The sequence below is a fragment of the Brugia malayi genome, assembly GCF_000002995.4.
Source record: "Brugia malayi strain FR3 genome assembly, contig: Bm_v4_Chr1_scaffold_001, whole genome shotgun sequence".
Classification (NCBI taxonomy): Eukaryota; Metazoa; Nematoda; class Chromadorea; order Rhabditida; family Onchocercidae; genus Brugia; species Brugia malayi.
This window is the reverse complement of record NW_025062475.1, coordinates 8,425,819-8,442,433: the sequence shown is the minus strand read 5'-3', so window position 1 is coordinate 8,442,433 and position 16,615 is coordinate 8,425,819. Positions and strand designations below refer to the sequence as shown.

Here is a 16,615-nt window from a genome sequence, read left to right as displayed (position 1 = left end):
CGTAGATAAGCATATAAACATCTTCCAGAAATTAGGAGTCACTGTTCTGAAAAATTGCTCCACTGGCTTTTCCAAAAAAATCAGTTAAATGTTTGGAAATTGACATCGAAATTCAATCGGAATTAATGTCAGTTGTACGAATCGGTTACGCTAGATACTAAGTGGAATAAAAAGAATGGAAGAGTTTCAGGACGCTTTAATAGTTACTACCGCGATCTAAATCTTATTTGGGAAATTTTGCAATTTCATAATTTTAAACCTACAAAAACAGTGATTTCTTTTCTGTCTTTTTTCCGGTTTTTTTTTTTCTGGTCCTTAATACGCCAATGAATGTAAAATAAAGTTTTGGATGTGATTCAAGCTGGTTTAAAATTTGCATTTGATTTGAAACTATTTCGCATTCTTACTCTGAAGCAATTGAATTTAAGTTTTTTTTTTTTTTTGGTTCAATAACACTTGTGTTTTGGAAGATCGTTTCAAATTTTAATCGACCACAATTTCGGTAATAAAAGCAAAACAGTAATTGTGTTATGTGGATCTAGATATAGGGAAGTAATTTTATACTGTTACACATTTGCATCAAACGATATCTTCCACTTTGTTGTATAATGCAAGAAAATTATTCATTAAATAACTCATTACGAGTCATTTTCGGGAAACATAGGTTGTGAGGAGAAGAAAAATTGTTGTGCGAAGCTTATTCAATCTGAGTCAATATTCTTACTCCACGTGAATATGCGCCAGTAAGTTCTAAGGATGAAGTACTGCAAATATACCGTGACTACAGAACATGACATCTCTACCGTTTGTTTGAAGATATTTTAAACTGCCATGCTTAGTGTTTTTAATGTGAAATAATCAACCTCCTGAACATCACTGTTATCAATCGATCTTTTAATTTCATTCAAACTTTAGTGATAAGCAAATGACTGAGTCACATTTAAAAATGGTTCTGGTTAATGACTGATTGTTTGGTTGATCAGCTGAATGAATATGGGTAATCTCAGTTGATTCTGATGACTAGCACTAGAATTATAAGCATAACAATAATCAGTTCTGTTATTTGGTCATCTAATAGAACTTCTGGCGGTTTTGTTAATGTGATATTAGCAGTCGTTGTCTCTTACCGCTGGATTAAAATCGACATTTATTGCGCTTCTGCCCATGTAGTTCATTCTTTTGCTATTCCAAAGTGTTTCATTAAGATGAATACTTTGTAAAGTTAGCGGACTGAGCGGTATTGGACCATTACCCATCCGCGATATCCTTGTAGGATGCAGTTAACAGCGAGGAGGGAACTCAACCGCTCTACTATCAGCCTGAAGGGGTAGAGTGGGGCGTATGAGTGGAGTAGTGTCTCGACAACCAATTAACATCTCCCCTCCCCCTTCTATGGGCTTTTAAAATTCGACGGAGACGAACAATTGGAAGGCACAATCTACCCAATGCGCCCGTCTATCCACGTCAAAATGGAAGGAGGAAAAGACAAACAATTGTCCGTCCATCCCTTTGGAGCTCAAACTTCATTCATCCTATTGTGAGAGAGGCGGAAGGAGACACACTCCTTCTTTGTTTCATTCTCTCATATTAAATAGTAGTCGGAGTTCAGCTTAGAAATTGTTTAATTTAACTTGATTTTCCAGAAAGTTGTATCTTCCGACTCATAAGAAATGCTCCATTTGAGCCACTGTTGATGTAATTCCAACTTTTTAGAGCTTTAAATGTTAAATTTTAGCTGCTGAGAGAGTGCTCAATCATTGCTATAACTAGTGTCTGTCTCTTCTGAGTATTAATGTCGGACAGCAACAGCACCACCAATTCTACTAATGGTACAATAATAAACAGCCATGCAATCAATCATAACGTATGTTTCCTTTTGTTTTGTTTGTCGCTTTATATTCACATCAGATATGCCGACAAAACATTGCTAATTACAAATTCATAAGGCTGGATCCACAATAGAACAGATTTTATTGGAATTTGTATGCACGAAGGAGTACGTCATAACCTTCGCTTAATCTTAATCCTAACTACATGGAAATTATCACTCGTTTTAAGTTTAGTTTAGCGGTGACTCATCTTTTTCCTTTTTCGTGGCATCAGCTGGAGGTAGACGCTTGCATTTAAATATACATTTAAGTATTTGTTTCTTCATAATTACTGTGAAATCGTCTTATTATTCGTTTTATTCACTGTCGATTTGTTCAGACTGTCCAGTCCGTATGGTCAGTAAACAGTGTGTTCAAGCTTGAAAATTTCTTGGTACTAATCATCCCTCTGGACTGTAACGCTAAATATAGCGTAACGAATTGTTTATGAATTTTCTGAATTCATTAAGCAGATTTTGACAGGAGAGCGAGAGAGGGAGAGAAGTGGTACGTAAAAAGATAATAATTTTCTTTTACTGCTTTAGTGAGATATTTGTCTCATCTCCAATGCTATACTATTCGCAATAATTGTCCAGTTTATTTTTAATTTTTACAGTTGTCCAATCTTCTTTATTACTATTAATTGCCTTCTTGGTAGTCTTGTCTGAATTCAGCTAATAAGCTTTAATCTAATCTTCGTATATTATTTTCAAAAGATGTTGTTTTGAGTCAACATTTTGGAGGGACATTGAATTATTATCAGGAAGGATTATTCTTGTTTTAAAGCATTCTCTAGAATTTGTTGACTTAGCTTTCCTTTAAAGTTGACAGGACCATGTTTGTACACTTGCTACTAGCGATTGTTATTGAAAGGCCTGCCGCTATAGGCTATTAAAGAAGGGACACAACAACAAAACACAACAGCAGTAACATAATCCGTTTAGAACCGGAGCTATATTATGTCAACAAATCTCTGAATATGTATTATTATATGTATATTTGTTTACAGAGGGAGAATAAATTGAGTTAAAATTTTAAATGATTGATATGAAAAATGAGGTCATTTAAAATCTTAAGTTGATTTAATTGGCCCGGTTCATTTGAATAATGTTTATTTCCGAGTATATTTACTTCCAATATATTTTTAGACCAACCGGAATCCTTTTCTTGAGAATAATTCCCTTTTAAGTGGGGCATTTCTGTGCAAACTTATGAATTATTGTCTCACCAGAAAGCTAATAAACCAGAAGTTTTCAGCTCCTAACTACAAAGAAATATAGCAGTGAACTAGAGTGCAATGGTAAAATGGTATATTGAGAAAGTGTGAAACATGTCCTGGAAACCACTTTAAAAATGTTTATGAATTCGCTGAGATAGTTTATCATCAGAAGCTGAAAGTAACAAAGGCCATAAAACGGATACTTAGATAATTTGTCATGCATTTTTGCACAACAATCGTGAGAAAAGTATTTGCGATGAATGGCAATCAGTTAGTTATTCATGCATTTACTCCAGGAAATAATTACAGAAATAAAAAAGTACTTATCATATTTGCATAGAATAGGAAACGAAAATGTGCATATTGATCCAAAACTTTCAACAGCGCTTGTTGTTTTTTTTTTTTTTTTTTTCATATTTATTGTCTCTTCGGCTTACAACACAAACATTTCTAAAGTATAGGGTGAATGAATTACTGAATACTATCGGATCAGGATTTCGATGGTAAAACTCATTCTATTATTTCTATTCTTACTAATATTACTAGTACAATAAAGACAGCAAATATAAAATGCATTACTGTCTCACTAGTTAGGTTTTTAATTGAATGTCTCTATGGTATTGGTTTTATACTAATCTTCATTAAACTTTAATATAAAGCTCATTTGTTCAGTTTTTGTCACGCAACTAAGAATTACACTGTTTGTTTATAAAAATCGGTAACTCTTACTTGATAATAGGCCCACTATTACAACGGGTAATTGACCTGTTAGAATTTTGCACTTAGAATCTTTCAGACTTCTCTTCCAGAAACATCTGGAAAATAGGAATACTAAGATTCACTTTTTGCACTATTTGCATACTTTCCTCATTTTCCACCATATCTCTTTCCCGCATTTAGCCTGCTAATGAGCAAAAAAAGAAATTTCTGTAAAGCCACTTATTTTTAGTTATTAAACTAATTGAAATGAAATATATGAAAAAATAAGAAATTTGGATCTAGTATTAGGATCATTTAAATGCTTATAATATTCTATGTCGTTTTTTTGAAACGCAAAGTCTTCTGCTAACATTTTAGCCCCATATATTCTATCTTATTTATTCGGATATTTTGAAACAGCGAAAACCCAGATGAATCTGTCAGTACTGTAAATTGTTTTGTGAGTTGTTCTATACCGAGGACTGTTTAGTAGTAATTTAATTTAAATATTTATCAGGAGTTTTTGCATCTCTCATTGGCTGTCTTTATAATCTTCAATAATTGTTAAACATTTTCAAATACAGCTTAAGTTTAAAAGTTAGTTGACTCCTATCAAAAATTGTTTGCACGAAAACAAAACGAAATTTGCATACTCGTCATGCTTTCTTTCCTTTTTTCGAGAAGGTAGTTTCATCCCTTCTCAATGAATACACAGTGAATAATATGAATCGTTTACACTAATTCGAAAATAAGGGAATACAGCAAAAAATTTACTAATTTATTATTATGAATCACCAAGTACCAACCGTAATATCCTGCGCATTCTTGACGTGATCCTGCAATTACTATTCAGATAATGTCTTCAGATTCATAAAAGTAATTGCCGTAGTGTCTAGAACTATCTGCTTGAGCTGTATGATCTTCAATTTCATAATGGCTAGAAAGGTCCAGTTAGTGAAGAAACAGAATCAACAACCAGCGAAGAAATTGAGTCCATCCTCGAAATGAATATTGGAGGGATTGTCACTAACAAAGATAAGCTTGTTTGGCCTTAAATTGGAATTATTAAGGTGGTGCGAGTAAATTACAAATTGGGGCTTCTTTCCTTAAAGGTATTGATAATTGGGATAATGATAGAGGCTTTATTTTTTAAAAACGGAGAAAAATTAAATAACTTAGCTGAAGTATGCCATGATTAAAACTAAACTAAACTTTAGAAGATTGGTTGAATTAGTAAAAAAAAGACGAAAATTAATAGAAAAAAAGATGAATTAATAAAAATTAATTTAAACAACGGTAAGTTTTTTCTTAGACTTGGTCATACTTGCTTGTTTAAGATACACGTTAGCCGTGATAGTGACATTGGAATGTAGCGCATAACACTCCTAACATGATCAGTTTTGATAATTGTCAGTTAATTGCAATGTATAAAGAAAAAAGTGGCTGAAAAGGATGATTCGTTGCAATGTGGAAGAAATATTTGCTAAACTGGAGTAAAACTGGGAAAAAAAGAACTGTACAAGTGTTCCAAGGTAGGAGAAGAGATGCTGTAACAGTCAATGATGTTTTAAGTTTAATTTGCTCTAAGACATACAATTACTATAAATGGTTTTTTTTTTTCTTTATTAAGAGAATTTGTTTCACTGAAATTTGATAATGCAATTATTAATTAGCGAGATAAAATTAAAGACTTCAAATAATATTCACTCAACTTTTCTTAAAAGAATTATGCATCGTTGTGCCTAAACAAGTTTTTGATAGTTTAGGAACTTAAAATTTGAAAATTTCCTTATTATTGGTCAGTTCGCAACTTCCAATATATCGAGCTTTGTGCCACCAAACTTTCTTTTTTTCGGAAAATATATACAGTACAAAAAATGAAAAATATACTCGGCAGTGAAAAAACAAATTGTTATTTAAATAAACAAATTTTTTATTATCGAGTTAGCTTAAAAAAACTTTTTGTCCTTTTGCATTTGATTGCATGAGTGCACTTGATTGCAGACCCCGAAACGCAACGGTCCATCAACAAACACACGTGAACGTATCTTTGGTATTAATGTGGAGCAAGTGACGCCTTCCAAGAAAGTTTCAAATACTTTCAGATCGTCAATTTTTGAGAATAATGCATCTGAATCGCCTACTCGAACACCTAAAAAGACAATACCTGTACTTGGTTAGCTTTCAGGTTATTCCTTCGGATGGAATGTTTAGGCTAGAGAAATTCTACACTGTTCATTATATTTACTTTACATTGTTCACAACTTATATTTTCATCGTTTTTCAGAAATGAAACGTCACGCCCAATTTTTAAAAGGCAGTATTTGGTATTTGTAATTATAGCGTAATTATAGGCTGCCATTAAATGAACTACACATTTTAAGAAGCAAAATTCAATTTTTGAAACTTCGTTTCTGCTTCTGAACACCATCATTTGTTTGTACGTGTTTGTACCTGCCATCTGAAATAAATTCACAGCTGTCATTATGTGAAATTGAGGAAATTATGTGACGCTGAAAATGTCTTATAATATCAATTAAATTGAACTCGTTCCGTCCAGTCTATTCGTTTAACTACCACTGCTTTCCCGGTTTGCTTACAGTTTGTGGAACAGTTTTACTTGTACATTAGTTGCGACAAGATCATAAGTAAATCGTTTTGTAGCACAGTGAATTTCAACTATTTACAAAACCAACAGTGTCGAACAAAAGATTGCGAGAATTGATTCTTTAAAGTGATTTATCAGCCATCTCGTCCATTACTTTCTGAAAATTGTCTTACCGTATATGTTCACAAAGATCCTTATCGAAGTTCTTGATTTTAATCATGATCAGGTCGATTGTTATTCCCTTCAGTGAAGAATGAGTAAACGAATGAAAAGAAAGATTTACTTGTGATTACTAAATTAAATCGTGATCCTAGTTCTTTCTAAGACTGTTAGATTACTAGGTTTTTTTTTTTTTTTTTTTTAATAAACGACTATTTTTATAAAGTGCAGGATATGCATTCATTTTTTATTATATTGAAATTACAAGAAAATATAACCTTTCCAGAGTGATTGTGATTATTCGCATGAGTGATGATCTTTTTTGAGGTCAGGAAGTGTGAAGTCAATTTAATATTTGCATTTTCACCGTAATATTTGTTTTCAAGGGCATTTGCATATCTATATCTATATTAGTAGCAAATTTCTCTCCTGACCTCAAGAAATTTTTTGTATACTTTTTAAAATAATTTTGTAAAAGTTGCGAAAATTTTAATCGGAAATTCGACTTGAAAAAACTCTTTGTTCCAGGAACGCATTCTAAAAGTTCGATCTGAATTTCAGACAGAAATCCGATAACTGGTGAAGTAAAATGTCCAGCGAAGATATCAGCTTGAAAAGAGTTTTTCCTTTGACACAATTCCCATGAGAAACAGATAGAAGAATGATATTTGTGAAGCAAATCGTGTTTTTTCATTATATATCATTTGGCTTAATTTTATTATTTCACTTCATTAATATATTCATTTACTTTGTACGATAAGGGACTTACACTATTTTTGGATCTATACTGGTTTGATATCAGTTCAGTTGATTTAAATCTTAATTGTTAACTTTATATAATGTGCTATTTTCGAAAGGGAAGAGAATAAAGAAAGTTCGTTACCTAAATTTTTTGACGTATATTATCCAAGTGACATCTTACCAAAATTCTATACAATCGTCTCATTTTATTTCCAAATTTTCTTTGTTGTGTATGTATGCATCACTCAGTCATCGATTATGCTTACCAATCGCTGAAGGATATATTCATTATCTATATTCATCATTTCAGCAAAGAAGATATCATACATAATAAATAAATGCGATATGAAGGGAATGAGTCGTACGTGTGTCATTTCATGCCACTCAAGTAAATAAGCTAATTAAACAATTGAAATAATAAGAAAGGAACGAAGCATATGGTTGAGGTCATTCCATTTCCTAATCAAAAGAAGAGAGCAGAAAGAAAGGGTTCATGGGTATGTTTTTTTCCACAACCAAAAGTGTTCTTTAACTTATCCTAACCTTAGTAGCATTTAGATTGGTAAATCTTTCAAGTTCATGGGCAAAATTTGGTGATTTGATTTATCGGTAGGCTAAAAAGTTGCAATATACGTGGCTGTTTTTGTATTCTGAGACGTATTTTGTCAACTGGAACGCCGTAATGGTTTAATGACTACTGATTCTCAATTCTTGTGAGTGCACCGAATGAAACTTGTTGAAATTTCAATTTGATAGTGAGGAATTGAACTGTGCCATCATTCTATTCACACATATGCGTTTCTTTCGTAATTCGTTTTATAATTCTACATCAATCATAATGCTGAATATATTGATTCCTATCTGGTAGTTAGTCATCTTTGATGAAAGACTTTGGAATAAAACGAGAGAGTGGAGTAAAAGGCATCTGTAAATCATGTCAAAAACTTTTAAATACTTCCGCTATGAAACAATTATGACATAAATTCCTTTTAAGAAAAAATATTTAGGGACCTGTTTCTTTCATAAAAAAGTCAGATATATTGCTCGACCATTTCAGTGTCAGCTCAATAGAAATAAGTTGAATCCAGAATTCATTAGACGTTTCATAATTCTATGTCAATCGTAACGCTTTTAAATGAAATGCTTTTTCTACTAAAAAAATCATCAAAAAGGACAATTTGTGCTAGAAGTTTAAGGCAAATTGTTTATAAATAGACACTTTCGCGAATTTCTAATCAAAGAACCTAACTCTAGTAAAATAAGAACTAAAAAAAAAAAAAAAAAATAAGAAGAGTAAGCTGTTCATTTTATTTTGGGTGATAGAAATTACAAAATTGTAATTCTCTGATGGTTACTTGAAGAATCAAATTGGGTGGGAATTATTTTTTACTTCTTTCATTTCTTCTCTTTTTTATGCCACTAACTTTTAAATCATTTAAATTCATTAGACTATCATTTTACATCAAAGTTAGGCAATTATGCAACAAATCCGAACATTTGTCGAAATTGCCTATCGTAGGGGACAAATCATAAAGTTAATATGGAAGAGTATTTTAGATACTTCTGGATTCAAGTTATTATCGAATTGAGAAGGAAAAGAAGAATATCTTCCTGTAGGTCATGATACTGAGAAGTGAGCAGAGAGGAAAGAAGGCAAAAATCCGTTTCAGTTGTATACTTAGTTGGTTTTATAATATGTATACAAAGGAGCAGGAGAATATAGACTTTATTTATAGTGTAACCATAAGCTAATCGAAAGAACGAAAGGATTCTATCTCAGTTAAAAATTAAATTCCTTCCGCTCTGCATCCAAATAAAACTCTCCTTTTGGAGAATAACACGAAAAGTTATCATCCTAACGATATATAAGGTAGCTACTAGGAATTTTTTTTGACCTCTTTTGACCCAAATATTGTCAAAGTAGGCACAATGTATTACGTAAATACAAATGAGAATGGTTTTTACCTTTACGTAACCAAAGTGCTCCCTTTTTTATGCAGGTGTTTATTTATTTTGTTTACTTACTTTTACTAATGGTGATCCCACTAACACTAATCATTCTCATGTTGTTCCTTCATGTAATTGTAATTGGCGGAATAGTATTGTGGCACTAGCACCAGCTTTTTTCAAAAAATCTTTGTCGTCACGAAGTCGTTTTCTACCGGAAGAAGTGCCATACTGAATGACGAAGAAGATCATATGTAATGTGGTCATTGATGCAGCAGTTTCATTTTCATGGCTTTTCAAGGGTTCAATTTATTAAACTGTCTGCTGATATATGAAAAAAAAATTAAGTTTTATGCGTTAGCTTTGCCACAATCACGTAATGAACAAATGGTGATATCGCTTTGGGTCAGTTGACGTCCAGGTGTCTTGAACAAAGACAGCACCAATGTCTTTTTCGGTTCGGTCATCGTGAATGCATTGTCAGAAAACCATCCAGTTAGGCCTAGAGCTAACTCCATATATACGAAAGGTGATGGTTTGTCAGCTTCCAGCTTCAGCTCATACAACATATCATTTTTCCTCTGCAGTTCTCGAATCCAAACTTTTCCGAAATTCACTTCATCTATCTGAAATAAGTTTCAGTAAGGCAATAAAATTTTGCGAACAGTGAAACTTTTCCTACCTTAAACAGCTTATCAGGCAAATGAACGGTATCATAACCAATTTGAGTACCATTATTTGACAACAACCTTCCTCGCAAAATGTACTGGTTATTTCTCTTCCTGCAAAAATAACAAGGAGTTTGAAAAGCATATTCTGGACGACCAAACTTTCCAGACTTGAAATAATATCGATTGTAACTAACGGTCTTTAGCGTTAATGTATGTAACAAACATAGACTTTTGTGGAATTCTCAGAAAATAAGGGACTAAACGAAATGAGGCAAACCTTATTCCGTCGGAAATGGCTTCATCGATAGAAATTTCAGTAGATGACTGCGGAGGAATTGAACTAATTTCTCGTTTAAATGAGTAAACTGGAAAGAACCCATCAAACCAGAAAACTTCCAAGACCACTGTTGCGTTGGATATTGGTTTTATTAGATCTGATATAGCGAACATGTGGACGTTTTCGTCTACTGCCTACAAAATATTTCTTGAAATGAAAGACCAAAAGCAAAAATCTCAACAATTCATACCTAATTTATCATCCAAGCAAATTAGCTGGAAATAGAATATATCAAAGATGAGTATTATAAATGGTTTCATATGAGTTATTATAAGTGATTTCACAGATATATTCCAGTGCTCTTTAATGAGAAGCAGCCCGACAAAGCACAGACAAGAAATCTTTTTTTTTTTCAGATTTGTTCTCTTAGATTAATCAAAATCAAGTGGTTGCCTGCGTAATTTAGTGATTAAAATGATACCATATATGCATTAAATGATGATAACAGATTTATTACCAAATAAAGTGAAAGAAAATCATGACTCACTACAGAAAGAATAACTGGTGCAAAGAATCGACGAGCAAAATACTGAGCGGGTTTCCATGAAAGTTCAAAATCGATTGTTGACCAAGTTGGTGCTGCCCATAGATCATTCAATTGCCAGTATAGAGCACACATCGTATTACCACGACTATCTTTCGTCAATCGTCCACGCCATCTTAAACTTCTTTCTATCATACTTCCCTATTATAGTTGATCATCTGTCCAACCTTTTTAACTTTTTAAAAGAAAGAAAAAAAAATTCTTAGAGAGAGAAAAAAAATTAGGCTATTGATAGCGAAGCATAATGAAGCCTAAAATGAAATGAAATCCTGACATTTTTATCACTCCTAAACCTTCTACCACACCTCCTTGTCCCAACTTTTTGCTTTTAGTACTACTATTAATGTACTACTTTAGTTTCCGTTTTACTTGCCAGTATGCAACTTTATAATTCTCGTTCCGTAAGGTTTACCTTCGATAATGCTCCGTCTGCACTTGATATGTAATCGCTTGGTGGAATTGGGACAAGTATACGAAACGGTCCATGAACTTCTTCGTCCTCAGATATACACAGTCTCCGTTAATTATCTTCCCACATTCGTTTGGAATCTGCAACTAAATATCTTACTAACAGCCTACAGATAAAATTTCCGTCGACTAACATTAAATATTAATAATACCCATACTTACTATCTTACCATTACCCAGAGCTTTTTGCATGTTAAGCTCAAGCACAGATTTAAGCCTTTAGGATTAAAGATCATTCAATTTATTTGGCCTTTTATTGAGCTTTCTCTGGTTCTCTAACTTTATTTTTCCGTATCTTATAAGTCATTAGCTAACCATAAGATTGTAGCTGACCATAGCACTGCCCAAAAATCGGAACCATGTGCGATACGAAGGAATTTAATAATTTGACAGCATTTTTGCCTTCGAGACCTTTGATAATACCTAGCAAAGCATCTTAGAGTAAATATATATATATATATATATAAGGAACTTTTTGATTACTCTGAAATGTGAAAAAATCATGGAAAGCTGAGCCAAGAATCCACCAGGATGATGCTGCCTACGCCTCATTGCTTTACTTGTATAGGACCAATCTGTTTCATTTAACCATTTCAACATCGTTTCTCTGAAATGGACTACGTAACAATCGTGAATGCATCAGAATCTCTTTTTTCTTTCTTCCCTCCTATTCTCTTTCCTTACTTTAAATAAAAATATTATATAAGAAAAGGAAAAGGATAAAAGAACAAAGCAAACGCAAAGGCCAAATCAAAATACCATCAAGTTCTAAAAAAAATATTTCGACAGAGCAAACTAACATCATTATATCTTTATATAAAATAAGATAATAAGATACATAGTAGCATTTTTACTTTCTTGGGAACGACTGCACACCATATTCAGAAGAGCACCGTGGGATTTGATAAGTCGAATCCTTCCACAGATCATCGATTTCATTATAAAAGTGGATATCACCGTATTTCTCATCAGCGGGATATTCCGCAACACCTCCTTCTCTACGAGATTTCAAAAAACTTTTTTGCACTAATATAAATATCTTTTTACACCAATTTTTTGCACTAATCAATATGGTATTTTAATTACAAAATACTGTAGTAACAAATGATGAGTTGAAACAGTTTCTTCAGTGATACAGAGGAATTTGTTGTGGACATCTAAACAACTGTAATGATTGCAAAAATTACTTTTCAGACTCGATTCCATTTGTTGGACTGGACAACAGATATGGCCTGGTACCATCCAGTCGAGCAATTATTGGTCGTATCGTTTCATTATATAATTTCATATAGTCTGATACCTATAAATTATTATATTTGAATACAAAAAAAAAAAAAAAAAAAAAGATTGAAATTGATGACGAAATTTTTATTTGAAAATAAACAGGGAAAGGAAAAACTGTTAAATTGAATGCATTCCGACCTTTTCTAATGTTCATTTTAGTTTTAAGTATTTAAGAAGACTATCAAAATAAGTCCAGTCTATTAAATAATGAAGCGAAGGGGATATGTCTCGGAAGTTTCAAGCAGGCAAAAACAAACATGTAACCAAAGCATGCATGTAAACCCTGCAGGATGTATGTCGCTAATTTTGATCCAGATTAATGACTGCCCACTTAATCAGCTAATGGTAATTATAGAAAGATTACAAAGCTATGAGACAAAAACCATAACTTAAGCTATATTTAGAAAAACATTAAATAAGAAGTACTGAGTCAGTGAAAGAGTAATTTGCCACGAAGAACCACTGGCGAACACCTAATTCGTTCTCATTGTTTCCGGCCCAAACGAAAATTGAGGGATGATGTCGAAGTCGCTCCACCTGTAAAACTTCACATGCCTAATTAAGTTGATTTTATCAAAAAGATTAATTTTATTTCAAAGCAACAACCTGAGCATTTACTTCCTCTTGAACATTATTCAAATATTCTTTATCCACCGGATATAACGCACATGCAAACATCATATCCTGCCATATCATTAATCCCTGCAACATTAAAATCTATTTCAGTCGAAAAACAGCGTAAAAGTAACTGCAACATCCAAACTTGTTCGACTGGATACTCCATTGAAATTGACCTTAAATTTGGTTATAATTGAAATAGCCAAAATGTAAATTAATCCGAAAGGAGTTAGGACAAAGGTATGAGATGGATGTACAATACTGCTTATCTAACCAGTTCATCGGCTAAAGTGTAAAAGTGATCACTTTCATAGCGACCACCACCCCATACACGTAATACATTCATATTTGATTCACGGGCTGACTCAAGTAAAAATTTCTCTCTAAAACGATGATTGCGAGCCGGAAATGTTGATACTGGAATCCAGTTTGAGCCTGAAATTCAAGTAATTTGAGATCCGAGTGATTTAAAGAATGCAAAGCATAGCAAACTAACATATTTTCGACACGTTGCTTTATCTCTAAAATGCTTATTTGGGAAACCACGTAATTCTAAAGATTTTATTTCAAACGAGCTTTATTGATATGTAACAGCAACGTGTATCGATTTGCCGAAAATTTTTTCGTCATTTAATTTCTACTGATTGAAAAACCTTTAAGGAAAATAGGTCGATCATTGATCATGAAATAAAAATATCGTCCTAGTGTGGGTTTTTCGATATTTACATAGTCCTGGATAAGCCTAACTGTTCGAAATCCTACTCGCATTTCTTTATCAAATTTTTGTCCTGAAAATGATCAGAAGTAAAAAAAGAATAGAAATCGAAAATAAAACATATCATTTTCAAATAAAACAAGTAGCACCAGAATGATTTCAACATCAGTGCAAACATACTCTTGCATTACTTCAATATTCTTAAGATAATGTAAATATCAAGTACTTTACATCAAAATTTACTGTCCTAAACTTAAACATACATAGTATAGTTGTAAGTTGCTTTCAAAAACCTATTTGTTTAGTTACTGCTTCAAAAAAACAATATTTGAAAAGCAACTATACTATATATAACTAAACTATAAAATTGCAGTGACTTGATTTCAATGATTTCAAATCTTTCACATAACTTGACTTTGATTTCAGCACAGAAATTGATTTTTTGAAAAATTCCCACGAACCCTCACAAGACACTGAGACAACTAATTTGTATAATTTCTGCTTGCCGCTACCATTTGGCCACCATCTCTCAACGACATTATTAGGCACTGACACTCTTCGTTCTACGAAATTTCGGTTTAATGGATTAATTGAAATAGTAAACCGATTTGTGATGGAAATTTCAGGCAATGCTAATGTCACTTTTGCATTTTTGACTTTTACTGCACTCCATACTGTAATCCTCACCGAAACAATGAAGTATTGCTCTGCAATAAATTTTCTCAAAAGTTCCAACTAGACGGAAAAGAAATTGAAGAATGTAAGAAACATACCCTCGAATTCCTAATATTCTAATTCGTAGATGAATTACATGAAATGCTATAGAAATGATTCTATTATATCATCATTACAACTATGTTTTGTGCAAAATATAAAGAAAATGAGAGAAATGAATTAACTTTTAAATGAGACTACTGCTGATATCTTGTCCACAAATATCGTATGTACTCCTTCGACAGATATTGGCTGCCAAATGCCAACTGTTGGAAATGAAGGTCCCCAATCCCAACTGAAGCTTGCTTGTGTCTTCCTGTACAAGATGACGAAGTTATTATGAAAGATTTTGGAATAGGTATAATTAACAGCAAACTCCTATTAAATCTTTTATTTCAGTAATTGTAAACAAAATAAAATAGACTACTATACAGCATCATTGCACCATCTTTATTATGATAAATAATGCACACTGTTGTACCACAGTATCAAGTATAATCATGATAATATTATTTAAGATTGGAACGTTGGAACGAACTGAAAGAACTATCTGATAGACGAACAAGTTATAGATCTTTACAAACGATATGTCAAGAGTGTTCACAGTTTAGTATTTGAAGCTACTTTGAAGCTAGCAAAATTTTTTCTGACAAACTGGCAATGAAATGGAGAAGGAACCCCTTAATTTAAAATAAAAGTGAGAATAATGAAAGGAAAAGACAAACCTTATGAAATTAATATGACATTCACCCTGGAATTCAGATACTGGACATACAGGAGGGACAGTATGGCCAAATTGTTCCTGTATTATCATTTGAAATCAGAAAATCAAACTTTAAGTCCAACATTTTCTAATTTGCTTATTTATTATGCAACAAATAAAGGAGCTCGATGCTCAATTTCTTGGAAAATGGCTAGTTTACAAAGAACGAAAAGTTGAGAATTTTACGAAATCAAATATCAGTGAATTCTGAGTGTGCTCCTAATTCATAGGCTCAATATGAGGTCGAGCTTGTAAGTGAGCATATGAAGCTTGTCAAAATGAAAAACTAAACCTGATACTCTTGAGATTTTTGTTTCGCGTACATAATAGGCGACTTAAACTCGATCCGCAGATAGTTTTTTCCAATTCTCCATTGTTTTAAAGGTATCAAATGGGAAACGAACTGATTGTATGTTTTGAGAACTAAGTCATCATTGAAAAATACATCGGCCACGGTATCCAATCCACCAGCATTCAATAACATTGCTTTCACCTTCAATTTTGATTAAATTTTATCCAATGTTGACAAAAATTTTAATTATTTATGCTGAAATGAAATCTGGACTATTTCAATCATAATTGCGATTTTGTCCAATTGTTATTGCGTTATTCGCTTTATCGTTTATTTTTATATTTTGCTCAATCTAAAATGGTGATGGAAAAGCTAACAAAGAGTTGTCATTCTACTGGTTCATTTTTACCTTATTTTACCTTACTGTACAGTAAAATTATTTGAAATAACCTTGAACAACACTGGTGCAACTTGAAGTGAATTTATGTTAATCATCATGAAGATCTTTGGTAAAGTGATCCTCATGACATGAAATGCTATCATTTTGTTCATATAAATTTGTATAAAATTTATATTTTTATATTGTATATTATATATATATATAAAATGGCACAAAAATTTTTCTGGCTTAGGAAAAACTTACCGTGCTCCAACTTTTAGGAATAGTAAATGTGGTGTAATAAATCCAATTTGTCCGTGGAATCCATCGTAACAAACTATCGTTCTCTCCTAACAGCGGATCAGAAATATAATCTGCAAAGAGTAAATCTTGGTAGATATCTCCTGGCACTCGAGCTAATCCTCGGATAGAGCCATTTGCAGATTGAAAATACCACAGGAATTTATCCAAATGAAAATTTTCATCGCTGTGTACCACTCTTCCAAATTCGAATTCAAATATTAGCAAAAGAGGAACAATGAGTAACATTTCCAACTGAAAATTTTCACAAAAGAATGAACGTGTATAG

The 16,615-nt window shown here is 32.5% G+C and overlaps 2 protein-coding genes across 2 annotated transcripts; one reads left to right on the top strand and one right to left on the bottom strand.

Annotated features, from left to right (window-relative positions):
- Nucleotides 1–1,792: 1,792 nt before the first annotated feature.
- Bm5841 (Uncharacterized protein) lies at nt 1,793–7,167 on the top strand (the record flags this gene model as incomplete). The annotated part of the gene is made up of 3 exons (XM_043077135.1): nt 1,793–1,864; nt 5,791–5,962; nt 7,115–7,167. The coding sequence occupies 3 exons, from the start codon at nt 1,793–1,795 to the stop codon at nt 7,165–7,167; spliced, it is 297 nt and encodes a 98-aa protein (XP_042933069.1).
- Nucleotides 7,168–9,591: 2,424 nt separating this feature from the next.
- Nucleotides 9,592–16,575, bottom strand: Bm2542 (Uncharacterized protein; the record flags this gene model as incomplete). Its single annotated transcript, XM_001900495.2, has 17 exons — nt 9,592–9,867; nt 9,924–10,023; nt 10,190–10,383; nt 10,737–10,908; nt 11,206–11,342; nt 11,745–11,868; nt 12,116–12,259; nt 12,449–12,561; nt 12,972–13,082; nt 13,152–13,247; nt 13,438–13,598; nt 13,817–13,951; nt 14,340–14,585; nt 14,778–14,908; nt 15,318–15,394; nt 15,648–15,848; nt 16,291–16,575. The coding sequence occupies 17 exons, from the start codon at nt 16,573–16,575 to the stop codon at nt 9,592–9,594; spliced, it is 2,703 nt and encodes a 900-aa protein (XP_001900530.1).
- Nucleotides 16,576–16,615: the final 40 nt, after the last annotated feature.